The following is a 15000-nucleotide window of genomic DNA, read 5'->3' as shown; positions in this document are numbered from 1 at the left end:
TATCCATGTCTTCCAGACCTTTATTTACTGTTGTTCTAGTATTAAATTTTTTCAAACAGTCTGGGTTAGGGTTACTTCTTTCTCTCTGTCTGTCTGTCTGTCTGTGTGTCTCTCTCTCTCTGTCTGTCTATCTGTCTCTCTCTGTCTGTCTATCTGTCTCTGTCTGTCTGTCTGTCTGTCTGTGTCTCTCTTGCTCTCTGACTGTCTGTCTGTCTATCTCTCTCTCTCTGTCTGTCTTATCTGTCTGTCTCTCTGTCTGTCTCTCTCTCTCTGTCTCTGTGTGTCTCTCTGTCTCTGTCTGTCTGTCTGTCTGTGTCTCTCTCTCTCTCTGTCTGTCTATCTGTCTGTCTGTCTGTCTGTCTGTCTGTCTGTCTCTCTCTCTCTCTCTCTCTCTCTCTCTCTCTCTGTCTGTTCTCTCTCTCTGTCTCTCTTTCTCTCTCTCTCTGTGTGTGTGTGTCTCTCTCTCTTCTCCCTCTCTCTGTCTCTCTCTCTCTCTCTCTCTCTCTCTCTCTCTCTCTCTCTGTTTCTCTACCTCTCTGTCTCTCTCTCTCTCTCATGTCTGTGACGGTCATCATGTTTTAGGGACATAAAGGTTAAGCGTGTCTCTGGGTAGCAGTGTGCATCTGATTACCGCTCGGTGTCTAGTATGTAAATCAGATGGGAACATTTGATAACCAGCTTTTTGTGCTGTTCCCGGTTTTCCCTTTGTTGAAGGAGGCGCTTGCTTGTCATATATCGTTAAACTCAGAGCAACGTGCCAGCGATCAACTGTTTTACAACTGTTCTTTAGAACATGATGTCAGGTGACTCTCCAAGTCGTCTGCTTCAAATAAAGCCCGTTGTTCATGTGGCTGGAAACTGGGGACCTTTTTTGAACTTGATGATGTTATCAGTAAAGCAGCAGGATGTGATCTTTGGGAATTTTCCATTCTCTGCTAGAACAATGGTGTGCTACGCTTTTCTTCTAACAGCATGTCCCCAAGTCCTTTATTCCTCATATATGATCAAACTTTGACGTTCCAAAGCGACTCTCAAGCGTTTTACAAATTTGATCGTTATCAGCAAGGACTCTTGTAGTATTTCAAACACGATTCGTTTTTCTTTGTGTAAACTGGGATTCATGTAGGCCGCAGCTCCTCCTGTGCTTGACTGCTGTCGAAACTTTCTTGCTGCTCTCCGTGAGCTAGCTGATATGACTCGAAGGAAATGTAGTCACTTTAAGGAACTTGCTTCATGTGCATAGTTGAGGGAGCAGACGTGCTATATCGAAAACAAGAACGCAGTCCTTTTTTTAATCACTGGAGTGTGTGATATGAGGTTTGATGTAAGACTGCGTGATAAACAATGATGTGTTTTATAAAAAAGCAAAACTTCATAGAGGTAGCTGTGAAGCTGACACCGACCCTGCGGTGGAATTTCTCTTCGAACCAGAATAGCAGCTTTTGTTGAGAGTTTGGGGACAAGTGTGAAAGTAAGCAAGGGAAGAAGCTGATGAGGGAGAAAGCGAGAGGAAAAAACAGAGTAATGAGCAAGCAATAAGGATTGGACTGGGAGAGAGCAAGCAAAGGAAGGGTTATGGACTGGAGCATGTGTGGGGAAACATGACTGGAAGGGAGAAGGCCATGTTAGCAAGCATGGTAAGGGGACTGGGAGCGGAGCAAGTAAGGTAAGGGGCCCAGAGGGGAGCAAGTAAGGTAAGGGGCCCAGAGGGGAGCAAGTAAGGTAAGGGGCCCAGAGGGGAGCAAGTAAGGTAAGGGGCCCAGAGGGGAGCAAGTAAGGTAAGGGGCCCAGAGGGGAGCAAGTATGGTAGGAGCAAGAAAGCTAAGGGGCCCAGAGGGGAGCAAGTAAGGTAGGAGCAAGTAAGGTAAGGGGCCCGGAGGGGAGCAAGTAAGGTAAGGGGCCCGGAGGGGAGCAGGTAAGGTAAGGGGTCCAGGGGGAGCAAGTAAGGTTAGGGGCCCAGGAGGGAGCGAGCAAGTAAGGTAAGGGGTCCAGGGGGAGCAAGTAAGGTTAGGGGCCCAGGAGGGAGCGAGCAAGTAAGGTAAGGGGTCCAGGGGGAGAAAGTAAGGTTAGGGGCCCAGGAGGGAGCGAGCAAGTAAGGTTAGGGGCCCAGGAGGGAGCGAGCAAGTAAGGTAAGGGGTCCAGGGGGAGCAAGTAAGGTTAGGGGCCCAGGAGGGAGCGAGCAAGTAAGGTAAGGGGTCCAGGGGGAGCAAGTAAGGTTAGGGGCCCAGGAGGGAGCGAGCAAGTAAGGTAAGGGGTCCAGGGGGAGCAAGTAAGGTTAGGGGCCCAGGAGGGAGCGAGCAAGTAAGTTAAGGGGCCCAGGAGTGAGCGAGCAAGTAAGTTAAGGGGCCCAGGAGGGAAAAGAGACCTTTTAGGGAGTGAGCAAAGGAGGGAAAATGGCCTTGTAAGGTTAAGCAATGGAGAGGGGACTGAGAATGAGTCAAAGGAAGGAAGAGACGGAAGAACTAAATGAAGGAAATGGACCAGAGAGAAAGCAAGCAATTGAAGTGGAAGGAGCATGTGAAGGAAAAGAACTGGCCGAAATCAAGCAAAGGAGCCCTTGATTTGACTGGGCATGTAAAAGCATGGGATTGGGACTAGAAGGGCACAAGCCAAAGGGGGAAAGGTCTGGGCAAGTGTAAACACAGTAACTGCCTGCCTGTGCACCCTCAAGGACAGAGGTCACTCTACAGGTCACAGTAATTCAGTGTCTGTGCTAAAGATGTGAACCACGCAGCCTTGTGTGTTGAAGGTGTGACCACCTTCATTCTTTTTACATTATAGTCGGCTGGTCTGCCTGTTTCTATATCTCCTCATCACTGTCTTTCTCTTCATAGCACTTCTGTCTATCTCTCTCAGACCTGGGAGAGGCCGTCACTGAACACGCTCATGTCTCAGCCAGAAATGAGAAGGAACTCAAGACTTTGCGTCAGTGGAAAAAGACTTGCCTTACAGCTACTGACTATGTGGAAATTTTGTACACACACACACACACACACACACACACACACACACACACACACACACACACACACTATGCACTAGCCTGTACTATGGGGCTGTGTTTATTATTGTTCTGGTTGATACGATGATTTCACTGCTAGTGAGCAGCTTGTGAGAGAGATGTGGGTTTCGTGATGTCTCCGCTCAGCACTGAAAGACGACGTCACCCTTCCGCTTGCCTCGTGGCAGAAATGGCACCGTAAAAGTCTGAATTGCTCACAAGACTCCTACAGATGTTAACCTTCTCCTCCTACAGACGTCACGTTCACATGCTATCGCAGTCGTGCACGTTTTACTACGTGTTGGATTACACACAGCGTTAAATGAAGTCATGTGCCGTATCTGCGGTTCTTATGGTACATGTTGCAAATATGCTGTAGCCATCGCGCTGAGTCATAATTCTGAACCGTCTCCAGATCAGACAAAGTCAGCCAGCGATCTCATTCAGATTACAACTGACATGTTTTCGTCCTGTTCTAATCGTCTGCCGCTTGTGCCGAGCGCTTGGCTGACGCTCCGGTAACCCGTCTGACAGCGTGTTAAAGATCAGGAGATCGTCCATTTATCCGTATGCTTAAAGAACTTTTGTCACCTCTGCTATAGGTTATCAGACATGTTAAATGTGTGTTCTATCATCGCTCTTCGCTCACACTTGAGTGTATTTCACGTGTCTCTGCTCATGTGTGGATTGGTTGACGGTGTGCCATTTGGCAAGTAGACCAAAGCATCTCTGGGAAGTACAAGTTGCTATGGAAACGGATGTGTGGTGTGTGTGTGTGTGTGAGGATGGCTGGTGGGTAGCCATGCAGCTGTATCTGGTTGGCTGGGTATCAGTTTTTAGGAGGAAAAGGAAGAATTGTGTGATTTATTTTTTGCTTGTTTTAAACAATGGGACAATAGGGCATCTCTGCTGGAGCAGATAAGCACTCCATGTTCCTGTTCAGCGTTACAGCATCCAAATCCGTTCAACGAAATCCGAATCAGCGACGGTCGTTTGGAATTCCACAAGCAAAATTCTGAAAAATAGAAACCTTTGAATGTTCTGAATTCAAATGATGAAAGCGTTGTCTCGATTCTCGTGCTTGCGTCTGGAATCTCCAGCTCAGTTTCTCGGTCAGACGTCAGAGGGCCGCCTCTAAAATTCATAAAATCTTAATGAATTTTTGAAGTCAGATTTCTACCTCGAGTTTAGAACTTATTTTCGCAATTCACAATCAGCTCTCTAGAATTCGGTCGAGCAACACTTGGTGGCTTCACTTTAACAAATGATCCAGATCAGGCTGTGAACTCAGACTGTGCCAAAGCGTCGGGTCAGAGAGAGGTTAACCTTTAACAGATCTCAGTTCAAAGTCCTTGTTAATTCTGTTACTCAATGGCACTAATCCTTTTCACCCACACGCACACACACACACACACACACACACACACACACACACACACACACACACACACACACACACACACACACACACACACACCGCTCTTTATGGGTCTTTTATGTGGACTGGGTGAAGGTGACTGTGGTTCATAATAGTTTATTACTTTTAAATGCATGTCCTTTACAGTATGAGGTTTAGATGGAAACGCATCATTGTTTCTATTTCTTTATTTATTGATTTATTTATCTGAGATCGTTGCAAAAATATCCAGCCTCAGTCGTAAAACATTATGTAGTAAAGTACCAAATAATACAACTGGGCACATGATGCTATGAGAAAACAATCAACGTCACGATTAATCTGATAGGGCGTGAAGAAGTGGTCGCGCGGATCAGATAGTGTGCGACTTTTTACATCGAAGGTCTAGATAAAGATATAACACCTTCCGTTACGTAACCGATAGCCTCCTCAGGCTAAGCGCACAGTGTCCACAGCGTAGGTACGTCTTCGGTCTGGTTGCCATGGTAATAATAACGTTTCAGCAGGTGGCACAACTAGCATTCCAAATCGATCTATATTTACATAGAGTTCAACTTTGTCACGTCACCGGACACAAACACACTAGTAGGGCTGGGCGATATGGCTGAAAACTGTATCACGATATCAATGTTTCATATCGGTCGATATCGATATTTTTTATGACCCATTTAAAATAAGGACCAGGAGAAAAATATATTGCATTTAAACATTTTTATTTTGAACTTAACCTTCCTCTGATTATAATCCCTTCAGTTATTAAGACAGAAATGTCAACAACCAGGAAACCTCAAATAATTAAAGTCTAAAGTCACAATGAACACTTAACTAAATGAAAAAATGAAGAAATGTTTAATAAAGTGTAATAAAATAGTGCAAAGTGTTAAATATAAACACAGAGAAACCGGAGAATTTAGTGCAAGTGCTAGGAAGTTCACTAGCTGTTCACCTTCTGGTGAATGAAGTGTGTAAAATATGTGCAGTGTTTTGTAAACAGAAATAAAACTGAGCTAGACTGAGATACATCTGTAATATAAAAAACAAACCTGATACCCTATGGTAACATTGTTTGAAATATAAAACCTGCAGAAATATGAAAAGTAACTCATGTTATTCTTACTCTAATCATACTTGAAGTTGAACTGTTTACTTTTTTATTGCACACATTTTCTGCTCGTCAGTCGCCGGGTACTGAAGAGGAATCCAGCACACCAGCACAAGACAACGATATGACACAACCAAACATGAAACTGTTACACGATTGTCTGTTAGCGTGTCACTCCTGGGGTTGGGTATCAAAATTAATTTTCCGGTTTCGGTTCCAGTTCTGCCTTACGATTCCCGGTTCTGATTCCGGTTCCATAATAAAAGAAATGTGACAAATAATGCACGATACTTAAACAATTCCACTTGTGTTTATTAATCACTATTTAGATATTTTAAACAGAGCATTTCAATTCATATCAATTTAAATTTAAATAAATCCAACGTCAAATTTAACATCCAGAATTACAACTTAGCAAAACCGTTAGCAATTTTTCTGAAGAAAAATGAACATGTCTGCTTTCTCTGGGAGAAGACGAGACCTTTCCTGGCTTATTGTATCTCCAGCTGTGGAGAAAACCCTCTCAGACGGGGTAGATTTGTGTCATTGTGTAGCTTTGGAAATGAATCCACACTTTAGACTTTTTTTTAGACATGTTTAACACAAAGTGTACCTCAGCACAGCAGCGCGAGTGACTGATTTCTGTGGTAAACTGCGTTAATTTGGTTGCGTGACTGTAAACAGTGTAAACAATTAATATTCATGAGGTAAGATGTGGCTATTTAAAGTGACCGCTCCCAGCGCTTTACTCGTCATCGCATCGGAACCGCGTTTGGAACCGAAACTTAAACATTCCACGCGGGTCCGGTTCCTGTTAAAAAAACAGAACCAGTTCTGAATAAGGACCGGTTCTCGGTTCCCAACCGTAGTCACTCCCTACGTTGCTAGGTTACCAGAGAGTGAGCGCCTTTGTTAAGGTACCCAAACTTGCTTCGCAACCTGTTTTCTTCCGACGAAGAATAAAAAATATCGAACGTTTTATCGAACACATTTTTTATCGATATCGGTCACGTGTCTATCGCGATACATATCGTTATCGTTTTATCGCCCAGCCCTATGCACTAGTCACCAACGCTCGCTGTCAGCCATGTCACCAGGAATCACTAGTTCTAGTTCGAAACCAATGATCTCTGGTTGCTCTGTCACTGCCAATCGCTGTACGTGTAAACGCAGCATTATAGATCATAGGGGGAAGTGTGAGCACTGAGAGACGCCGCTGTTGTGGCATCTGTTCAGCAGTTTTAGCTCCAATGGGAGAGCAACAGCTGAAATGTAGCATACAGTTTGCAACAGGATACCATTTATTTGTCTTTTAAGCGTACTTGATGTACATGAATTCTATCAATCAAGCAAAAATGGTGAAAGCTAATTGATTTACTTGTCAGGTTTTTTTTTATCATAGCTGTTAGCTCTGCTAGCTACGAACACTTTTAGACCACAATCTGACTCTCCTTCTCCTCTGTACTTCTCTAGGAGACAAGGACGGCAGCAAGGTGACTTCAGTGATGGCGACTCCAGGCCAGGGGCCAGATCGGCCTCAGGAGGTCAGCTACACGGACACCAAGGTGATCGGGAACGGCTCGTTCGGCGTCGTATACCAGGCCAAACTGTGCGAGTCCGGAGAAATGGTGGCCATCAAGAAGGTGCTGCAGGACAAGAGGTTTAAGGTGAGAGTTGTGAGGGATGCAGATGAAATGGTGTTAATCTCTGGAAGGGTGGCAGTATTTGTGCTCATGAGATTTATGGATCAGGAGGGTGCGTTGGGCCAAAGATGTGGATGAGTATGTCATATCTTTTTATAGGGGATGATGCCACCAAGGTGACATCAGCTTGCTGAATTTGATCCACTGTAACAAGAGAGAGAGAGCGAGAGAGAGATAGAGAGAGACAGTGTGAGTGTGTGTGTGTTCTGATTGGTCTCATTGGTGTGGTGGGGGTTTGAACATTCACATTAGATTATAAAATATCACAATACCTGCAGAATCTTTGATCTGTGTGTGTGTGTGTATGTGTGTGTGTGTGTGTGTGTGTGTGTGTGTGTGCACGCACGTGTCTGACTTTCCCCTCCTCGATCAGAACTTTTTTTTAACGTGTTTGGTCGATGAGTTTAACGCGTCAAGCACCAGTCATCATGTCGAGCACCGTCGCCATGGCAACCTGTACCGTCAGGTTGCGATTGATTTGCTGGCTCTAATGAAGTGCTCTTCTCCTCTGCTCTCGGTCAGATTGCAGAAATCGGTGGTACAGTGAGTGAAAGATTAATTATTTCTCTTCCACCGATCAGCAGTCAGACAGGCTGCTACTTAAGAGAAAAGAAACGCTATCACACCGTGTTCATTTCAGCCCTTATTATATCTAATAGCTCCTGCCAGTAAGGAAGCACATCTGACCTCAAGGAAATAAATAAAGAGGGAAAATCCCTGCCAGGATGATCCAGTATCGTGCTGAGTCATCCCTGAGCCAGTGATCGACGTTGGATTATTCAGCTTTGGCACACGGCCTGATGGCGAACGTGACCGTGGAGAACGAAGGTTTATTTCACTTCACCGCAGTGCCATTATTGCTCTGTTAGGTGTTCCTTCATTACTCCTAAACTGCTGCGTTATAGATTAGCTACTTAAGAAAGAGGCTGACATGTTTCCTTATAGTGTGTGTGTGTGTGTGTGTGTGTGTGTGTGTGTGTGTGTGTGTGTGTGTGTGTGTGTGTGTGTGTGTGTGTGTGTGTGTGTGTGTAAATGCAGAGTGGCCTGGCAGGTTGCCTTGGAGACAGAACCACAAAGGCTCATGATGTCACTGAAGTTATGAGAGCGAGAGAGAGCTGATAAGAAGAATAGTTTGGCTTTGGACCTTAGATCATAAAGCGATTGAAGTCCAGAGTAACATTATATTAAATACTAGGACTAATTATTGCTAGAACTGAAGTTTATATGACAACTAAATTCTAAATATTTTCTAATAATCAAGTTTGATGGACAGTCTTCTGTAAACAACAGACTAGCCAGCTAACTCATTTACATTTACAGCATTTGGCAGACGCCCTTATCCAGAGCGACGTACATAAGTGCTTAAATCTCTAACATTGGATACATTAATACTGGCTCACTAGGTTACATACGTAAGATACCATGAGTTTAAAACATGGTTCAAAGTTTTTTTTTTGTAAATGCAAAAGACAGGGAAAGAAGTGCTAGTTGAAGTGTTTCCTGAATAAGTAGGTCTTCAACCGCCGCTTGAAAATAGCCAGTGACTCAGCTGTCCGGACCTCTACTCCCTCCCTACACGGTTGTGGTTAGCATGCATGTGTCCGTCCGTGCGTCCGTCTGTCCATATGTGTGTGCGAGCCTGTTCGTCCGTCCACGTGTGCGTGCATGTGTCCGTCCGTATGTGTGTGCATGTGTGCGTCCGTCCATGTGTGTGAGCCTGCCTGCCTGTCGGTCCGTCTGTGTCTCCGTCCATCTATCCGTATGTGTGCATCAAACCGTGTGTGAGAGCCTGTCCGTCCGTCCGTGCATGTGTCCGTAGCCCGCTTTTCCCCAGTTGTGCAATGTGTAGGCTCCTAAAGTCTAAATTCATTTTTCTCAACTATTCTAAGTAAAATTAAAAGGATTTTTTTTTAACCCACCTCGTCGCCCGTTTATTTATTTATTTATTTATTATTAATGAATGCATCTGTGACCGTTCTGAGCATCCCACGCTGTGCAGCTGCAGCAAGACCACCATGGAATCCGTGATATTTCTGGTTTCGACGATTCCAACAGGATTTATTTTAATACTCCGCCTCTACATTTCCCTCACTTCCCTTAGCAGCATGAATGAGACACGCTTGTGCCTCTCTCACCATCACTGTGTGGGTGGTGTGCCAATTACAGCCTCTGTCTCGGGCAGCATGGCTCAGAGAGATACTGTGTGTGTGTGTGTGTGTGTGTGTGTGTGTGTGTGTGTGTGTGTGTGTGTGTGTGTGTGTGTGTGTGTGTGTGTGTGTGTGTGTGTGTGTGAGAGAGGGAGAGGGAGAGAGATAGAGAGAGAGACCAAAAGTTTTCCTGAGGCTCGGCCCTGTTCGTCATTTCTATTCTCATCCTCATCTCATCACATTTGGGTTAGAAATGGACATGAAGCCCGACTGCAATGCTGCTAAACACCTGTACATGCAGCTCCATCCCATGGGCTTCATCATACCTTGATCTTTAGCTTTTATTTTACATGGTACAATGCTGAAACTGACGTGACCTACGGCTAAGTACGGTGACCCATACTCAGAATCTGTTCTCTGCATTTAACCCATCCAAAGTGCACACACACACACACACACGCTGTGAACACACACACACACACTGTGAACACACACCTGGAGCAGTGGGCAGCCATTTATGCTGCGGCACCCGGGGAGCAGTTGGGGGGTTTGGTGCCTTGCTCAAGCCCGAGACTCGAACCCACAACTTTAGGATTACGAGTCAGACTCTCTAACCATTAGGCCACGACTTGCCCTGTCGTACAATGCTGTACAATGCTTTTGTTTTTATTTATTACAACAAAACTTTGAGGAATATTAAATCCGAATAAATTATGAATCTGACTAGTTAGTAATCGATGCTGGTTAGTAATCAATAACAATAGTGATGTATTGACAATGTATTATTATACTTGTATATCATGACATCACAGCGTTGGTCCAAATAAGCAGATTACATTTTATACACCGTTGCATTCTCTTCGGCTCTGTTAGCTTTTAACCCGCAAAATTTCAGTGTTGCACAATTTGTTTGTGCAAGTCACATGTGAGCAAACCTTTCCTCTGATTGGTCATCGCACGCCTCCTCATGTTCCAGGGTTCTGCTCATAGCTTCATCCATCAGGGTGGAGCATCAGCAGCTCTGTAGATTTGCTTTTAGTTGTAGTTGTTCTAATTGAGCAGGATTCACAAGCCAAGCACCCTAAGTATGATGAAGTTTATGTTCTCTGTGCTGATGACGGTGCACGTTTTTCTTTTCATTGCCCTTCTCTGCTACAGAACCGTGAGCTGCAGATCATGAGGAAGCTGGACCATTGCAACATCGTCCGCCTCCGATACTTCTTCTACTCCAGCGGTGACAAGGTGACCGTCTCTGTCCACACACATGCTTGTACTTATTGTTGTTTTGTAAAGCTGCTCCATAAGGCACTGCTACTCAGTTTTACCGTGTGAATGCAGGACCAGTGGGTAAGTGAGTAACAAAGAGGGTCCACGTTTATTACGTTCAGCCTGATGAATTCCTTTAGTGACTTTGTGGCAATGCAAGTGCTGTTCCTGCAGTTCAGGTAAATCAGAGACTTGTACCTCTTGCTCAGGGCAACTGAGCTGTTTGTGTTATAGTGTGACTCTGCAAACAGTTCAACTTTTTTTCTTTTTAAATTTACTTTGAAAGATTGATACGGATTGGGGGGTCATGCCTCCTTAAATTAGAGTTTCTGATAGGAGGACATGCACACAGGGGAGGACACGCCTCCTTAAGCGAGACTGACAGGTGCACAGGGGAGGACACGCCTCCTTAAGCGAGACTGACAGGTGCACAAGGGAGGACACACCTCCTTAAGCGAGACTGACAGGTGCACAGGGGAGGACACACCTCCTTAAGCGAGACTGACAGGTGCACAGGGGAGGACACACCTCCTTAAGCGAGACTGACAGTTGCACAGGGGAGAACACACCTCCTTAAGCGAGACTGACAGGTGCACAGGGGAGGACACCTCCTTAAGCGAGACTGACAGGTGCACAGGGGAGGACACACCTCCTTAAGCGAGACTGACAGGTGCACAAGGGAGGACACACCTCCTTAAGCGAGACTGACAGGCACATAGGAGAGGACACGCCTCATTAGGGGAGACTGACAGGCACATAGGGGAGGACACGCCTCCTTAAGCGAGACTGACAGGCACACAGGGGAGGACACGCCTCCTTAAGGGAGACTGACAGGCAAATAGGAGGGGACACGCCTCCTTAAGCGAGACTGACAGGCACATAGGCGAGAACACGCCTCCTTAAGGGAGACTGACAGGCACATAGGCGAGGACACGCCTCCTTAAGGGAGACTGACAGGCACATAGGGGAGGACACGCCTCCTTAAAGGAGACACAGGCACATAGGAGAGGACACGCCTCCTTAAGGGAGACTGACAGGCACATAGGGGAGGACACGCCTCCTTAAGGGAGACTGACAGGCACATAGGGGAGGACACGCCTCCTTAAAGGAGACACAGGCACATAGGAGAGGACACGCCTCCTTAAGGGAGACTGACAGGCACATAGGGGAGGACACGCCTCCTTAAAGGAGACACAGGCACATAGGAGAGGACATGCCTCCTTAAGGGAGACTCACAGGCACATAGGGGAGGACACGCCTCCTTAAGTGAGACTGACTTGCTCTGACCTCACATTAATAATGTAATAAAGAAAATTGTGTGTGTGTGTGTGCGCGTGCGTGCCTGTGTGTGTGTGTCTGCGAGCGCGCGTGCGTGCCTGTGTGTGTGTGTGTGTGCGCACGCGCGTGCGTGCGTGCCTGTGTGTGCGAAAGTGAAGCGGAATTTGTAGTCAATTTCACTCAATGCGGTTTAAGCCAATTCATCTGCGGGTGTGTGATAGAGAACAGCCATATTAAAGACCCTAACATACACTAGACAGCTACAAGCGCGCACACACACGCACACACCTGCGTGCACACACACACACACACACACACACAAACCCCGATTAATTGATTTATACTGCATTATGTGAAATTCACTAGAAAGTCCTATTCACTTTTACACACACACACACACACACACACACACACACACACACACACACACACACACACACAAAGATTCCACATCAGAATGGCCGAGTTCACATGAAAGCTCTGATGCTGGAATAGGAAGTTACAGGTTGGAAAATTCTCACTTCCCATTTATCGTAAAAGGCAGAAATGAAAGAAAAGGTGCAGAAAATAAACTGCCAGTGTTGGTTGGTACAGTACAAGTGAGCTGGACCTTAGTGTGTGCCATCTATTCATGTGGAAATACAGTCCAGAACACCACTACACACTGTACTACTTTTACCACAGACACACACACACACACACACACACTCTGTCCATGCGCTGTGTCAAATTTTACGTCACATTGTCTTTTCCTATACATCATATCTCTCTTTCTCCCTTTCCTCTGTCTCTTGTCTCCTTACACGTCATGTGACCCCATCACCCGAGCCAATCGCGATCTGGTGGGAGCTCATTGCTTAGCCAATCAGCTGAGAGCTCTGCCGATCAGTTGTAATCGAGGAAGTGTCGCTGTTGCTGTAGTGACTCGCCAGCAGAGTTAATTTTAGCCTCCGAGCTAAGAGTCAGGAGGGCGACGTGGACCTGGACCCACCTCATGACTTAAATCATTCCTGAGTTTACATCAGACAACGATACGACCGGTCGCTCATTCCAAATAAATAGTACCTGGGTGGGGATGTGCTCATGAGTAAAGACATAAATCTTTGGATGTAAACATAAAACGTGTTGGATGTAAGCGTGCATTTAAGTATCCAGGACACACACACACACACACACACACACACACACACACAGTAATATTGTTTAGAGTTATAAAGTAATCTGGTCTTGAGATGAAGGACATTTCCTGCACTGCTGGTGTTTTGTTAGAGTATAAAAGCACAGACGGCGTTAACGCTGTGTGTTTATTACCGTCTCGTTACAGAGTCGTGTGTTTCAGCTGAATGTACCTGCAGTCTGAATGCATTTGTATGGAAATGAAGATATTTGCATGTATCGAGGAAGTGAGGCAGGGCTTCTGTGTTCAGAGGGAGACGGACGGACGGACGGATGGAAGGAAGGAAGGAAGCGGGTCCTACACACGTAGCCATTCACAAATGAATGAATGAATGGTGTCCGTGTGTGTGTTAGTTACACCCACAGGACCATCTTGTTTCAGCCATGATGAGCTTTATGTACAGCATCTCAGGAGGGAGCTCTGATACACACTGCTCATCACGGATGGGTTCAGCTTCAGGAGTCCAGAACAATCCGTCTTTGTTTGGGTTGTAAATGAGAGACCGACGTGTTCACTGTGACTGAGGCAGTTATAATAAAGCTGCTACTGATCCTGAGCAGTGTGTTAATGTCTACCTCACTTTTGTTGTAGGAGACAATACAACCTATTTCATAAGCCTTCTCTGTCTCTCTCTCTCTATCTCTCTCTCCCTCTCTCTCTCTGTCTCCTGCTCTCTGTCTATGTCTCTGCCTATGTCTCTCTCTATCTCTCTCTCCCTGTGTCTGTCTCTGTTTAAATCATATTATATTTGTCTATATGGTATTGTATAGAGAGATGGATCGATAATATTATATCTATCTATCTCTTATATACTGTATGTCTTGCATGTTTCAATATGATATGATCTATCGCCCTTCTCTCTCTCGTATCCTGCTTATCTTGTCTATGTCTCTTGAAGAGGGGAAGAGGAGAGAGGAGAGAGAGAATGGTGTGGAGGGGGGTTGTGGGGGGGAGGGGGGGGAGAGGGGGGGAAAGAGAGAGAGAGAGAGAGAGGATGGAGAGAGAGAGGAGGGAGAGATAGAGAGAGGGGGGGAGGGAGGTGGTATGTTTTACGAGATATATAGATCTAATAAAAGATATAGAGATATAGTGTCTAAGGATTATGTATATGTGAATATGAAAGGGTCATATCTCAATATATCGATAAATGAGGGGGTCCGTGGGGGAGGGGAGAGGGGGAAAGAGCTAAAGGAGACAGGAAAGGGGAGAGAGGAGAGAGAAGAGAGAGAGAGAGAGAGAGATGCGAGAGAGATAAATAGGAGAAAAAAAGAGGAGAAAGAGAGAGAGAGAGGGCGACGCTAGCTAACTCGCCTAGTGTCTGGAGTGAGGGGAGAAGGAGAGCGGTCGAGGGAGAGGAAGAGGGAGATGTGAGGGGAGGATGTGGTACAGAGAGAGGGCGAAGGGGGCACGCGCTCGCGGGAGAGGCCGAGCTAGCGAGAGAGAGCGCGCGAGGCGAGACGGCGAGAGAGAGAGAGCGAGAGCGTAGGGATGGGAGAGGGGAAAGCGCGGGGAGGGCGAGAGCACCGGGGCGCGGGGCGCGCGGCCGGGCTGGCTGGCGCGCGCGCGCGAGACGCGCGCGCGCGGCGCGCGCGCGCGCGCGCGCGGCGCGGCCGCGCCACGCGCGGAACACGCGCCGCGCGCGGGCCCGCGCAAGCACACGCGCGCGCGCGAGCACACAGCGCGCGCGCGCACACGCGGCGCGCGCGCGCTCTATATGCGCTCGGGCGGGTCGCGCACGTCTAGCGAGCGCTGACGCTCGTGCCGATCTGTCTGTCTCTGCGTCTCCCGCTCGCGCAACACGCTGCTCCCTCGCGCTCTCGGTCTCTCTCTCTCTCTCTCTCTGGTCTCTCTCTCCGCTCTCTTCACCACACACTCTCTCTCTCTTCTCTCTCTCGCCGCGCGCGCGCGC

General features: G+C 46.8%; 1 protein-coding gene across 1 annotated transcript in view; it reads left to right on the top strand.

The window, feature by feature from the left end:
• Nucleotides 1-15000, top strand: part of gsk3ba (glycogen synthase kinase 3 beta, genome duplicate a) — a 47864-nt gene that overhangs the window by 26265 nt on the left and 6599 nt on the right. The window contains exons 2-3 of the mRNA XM_047814560.1: nucleotides 6994-7187; nucleotides 10529-10612. Coding sequence (XP_047670516.1) covers nucleotides 6994-7187; nucleotides 10529-10612 — 278 coding nt within the window. The remainder of the gene's footprint in view (nucleotides 1-6993; nucleotides 7188-10528; nucleotides 10613-15000) is intronic.

Source organism: Tachysurus fulvidraco, chromosome 6, assembly GCF_022655615.1.
Source record: "Tachysurus fulvidraco isolate hzauxx_2018 chromosome 6, HZAU_PFXX_2.0, whole genome shotgun sequence".
NCBI lineage: Eukaryota > Metazoa > Chordata > Actinopteri > Siluriformes > Bagridae > Tachysurus > Tachysurus fulvidraco.
This window is presented reverse-complemented; position numbering and strand designations above follow the sequence as displayed.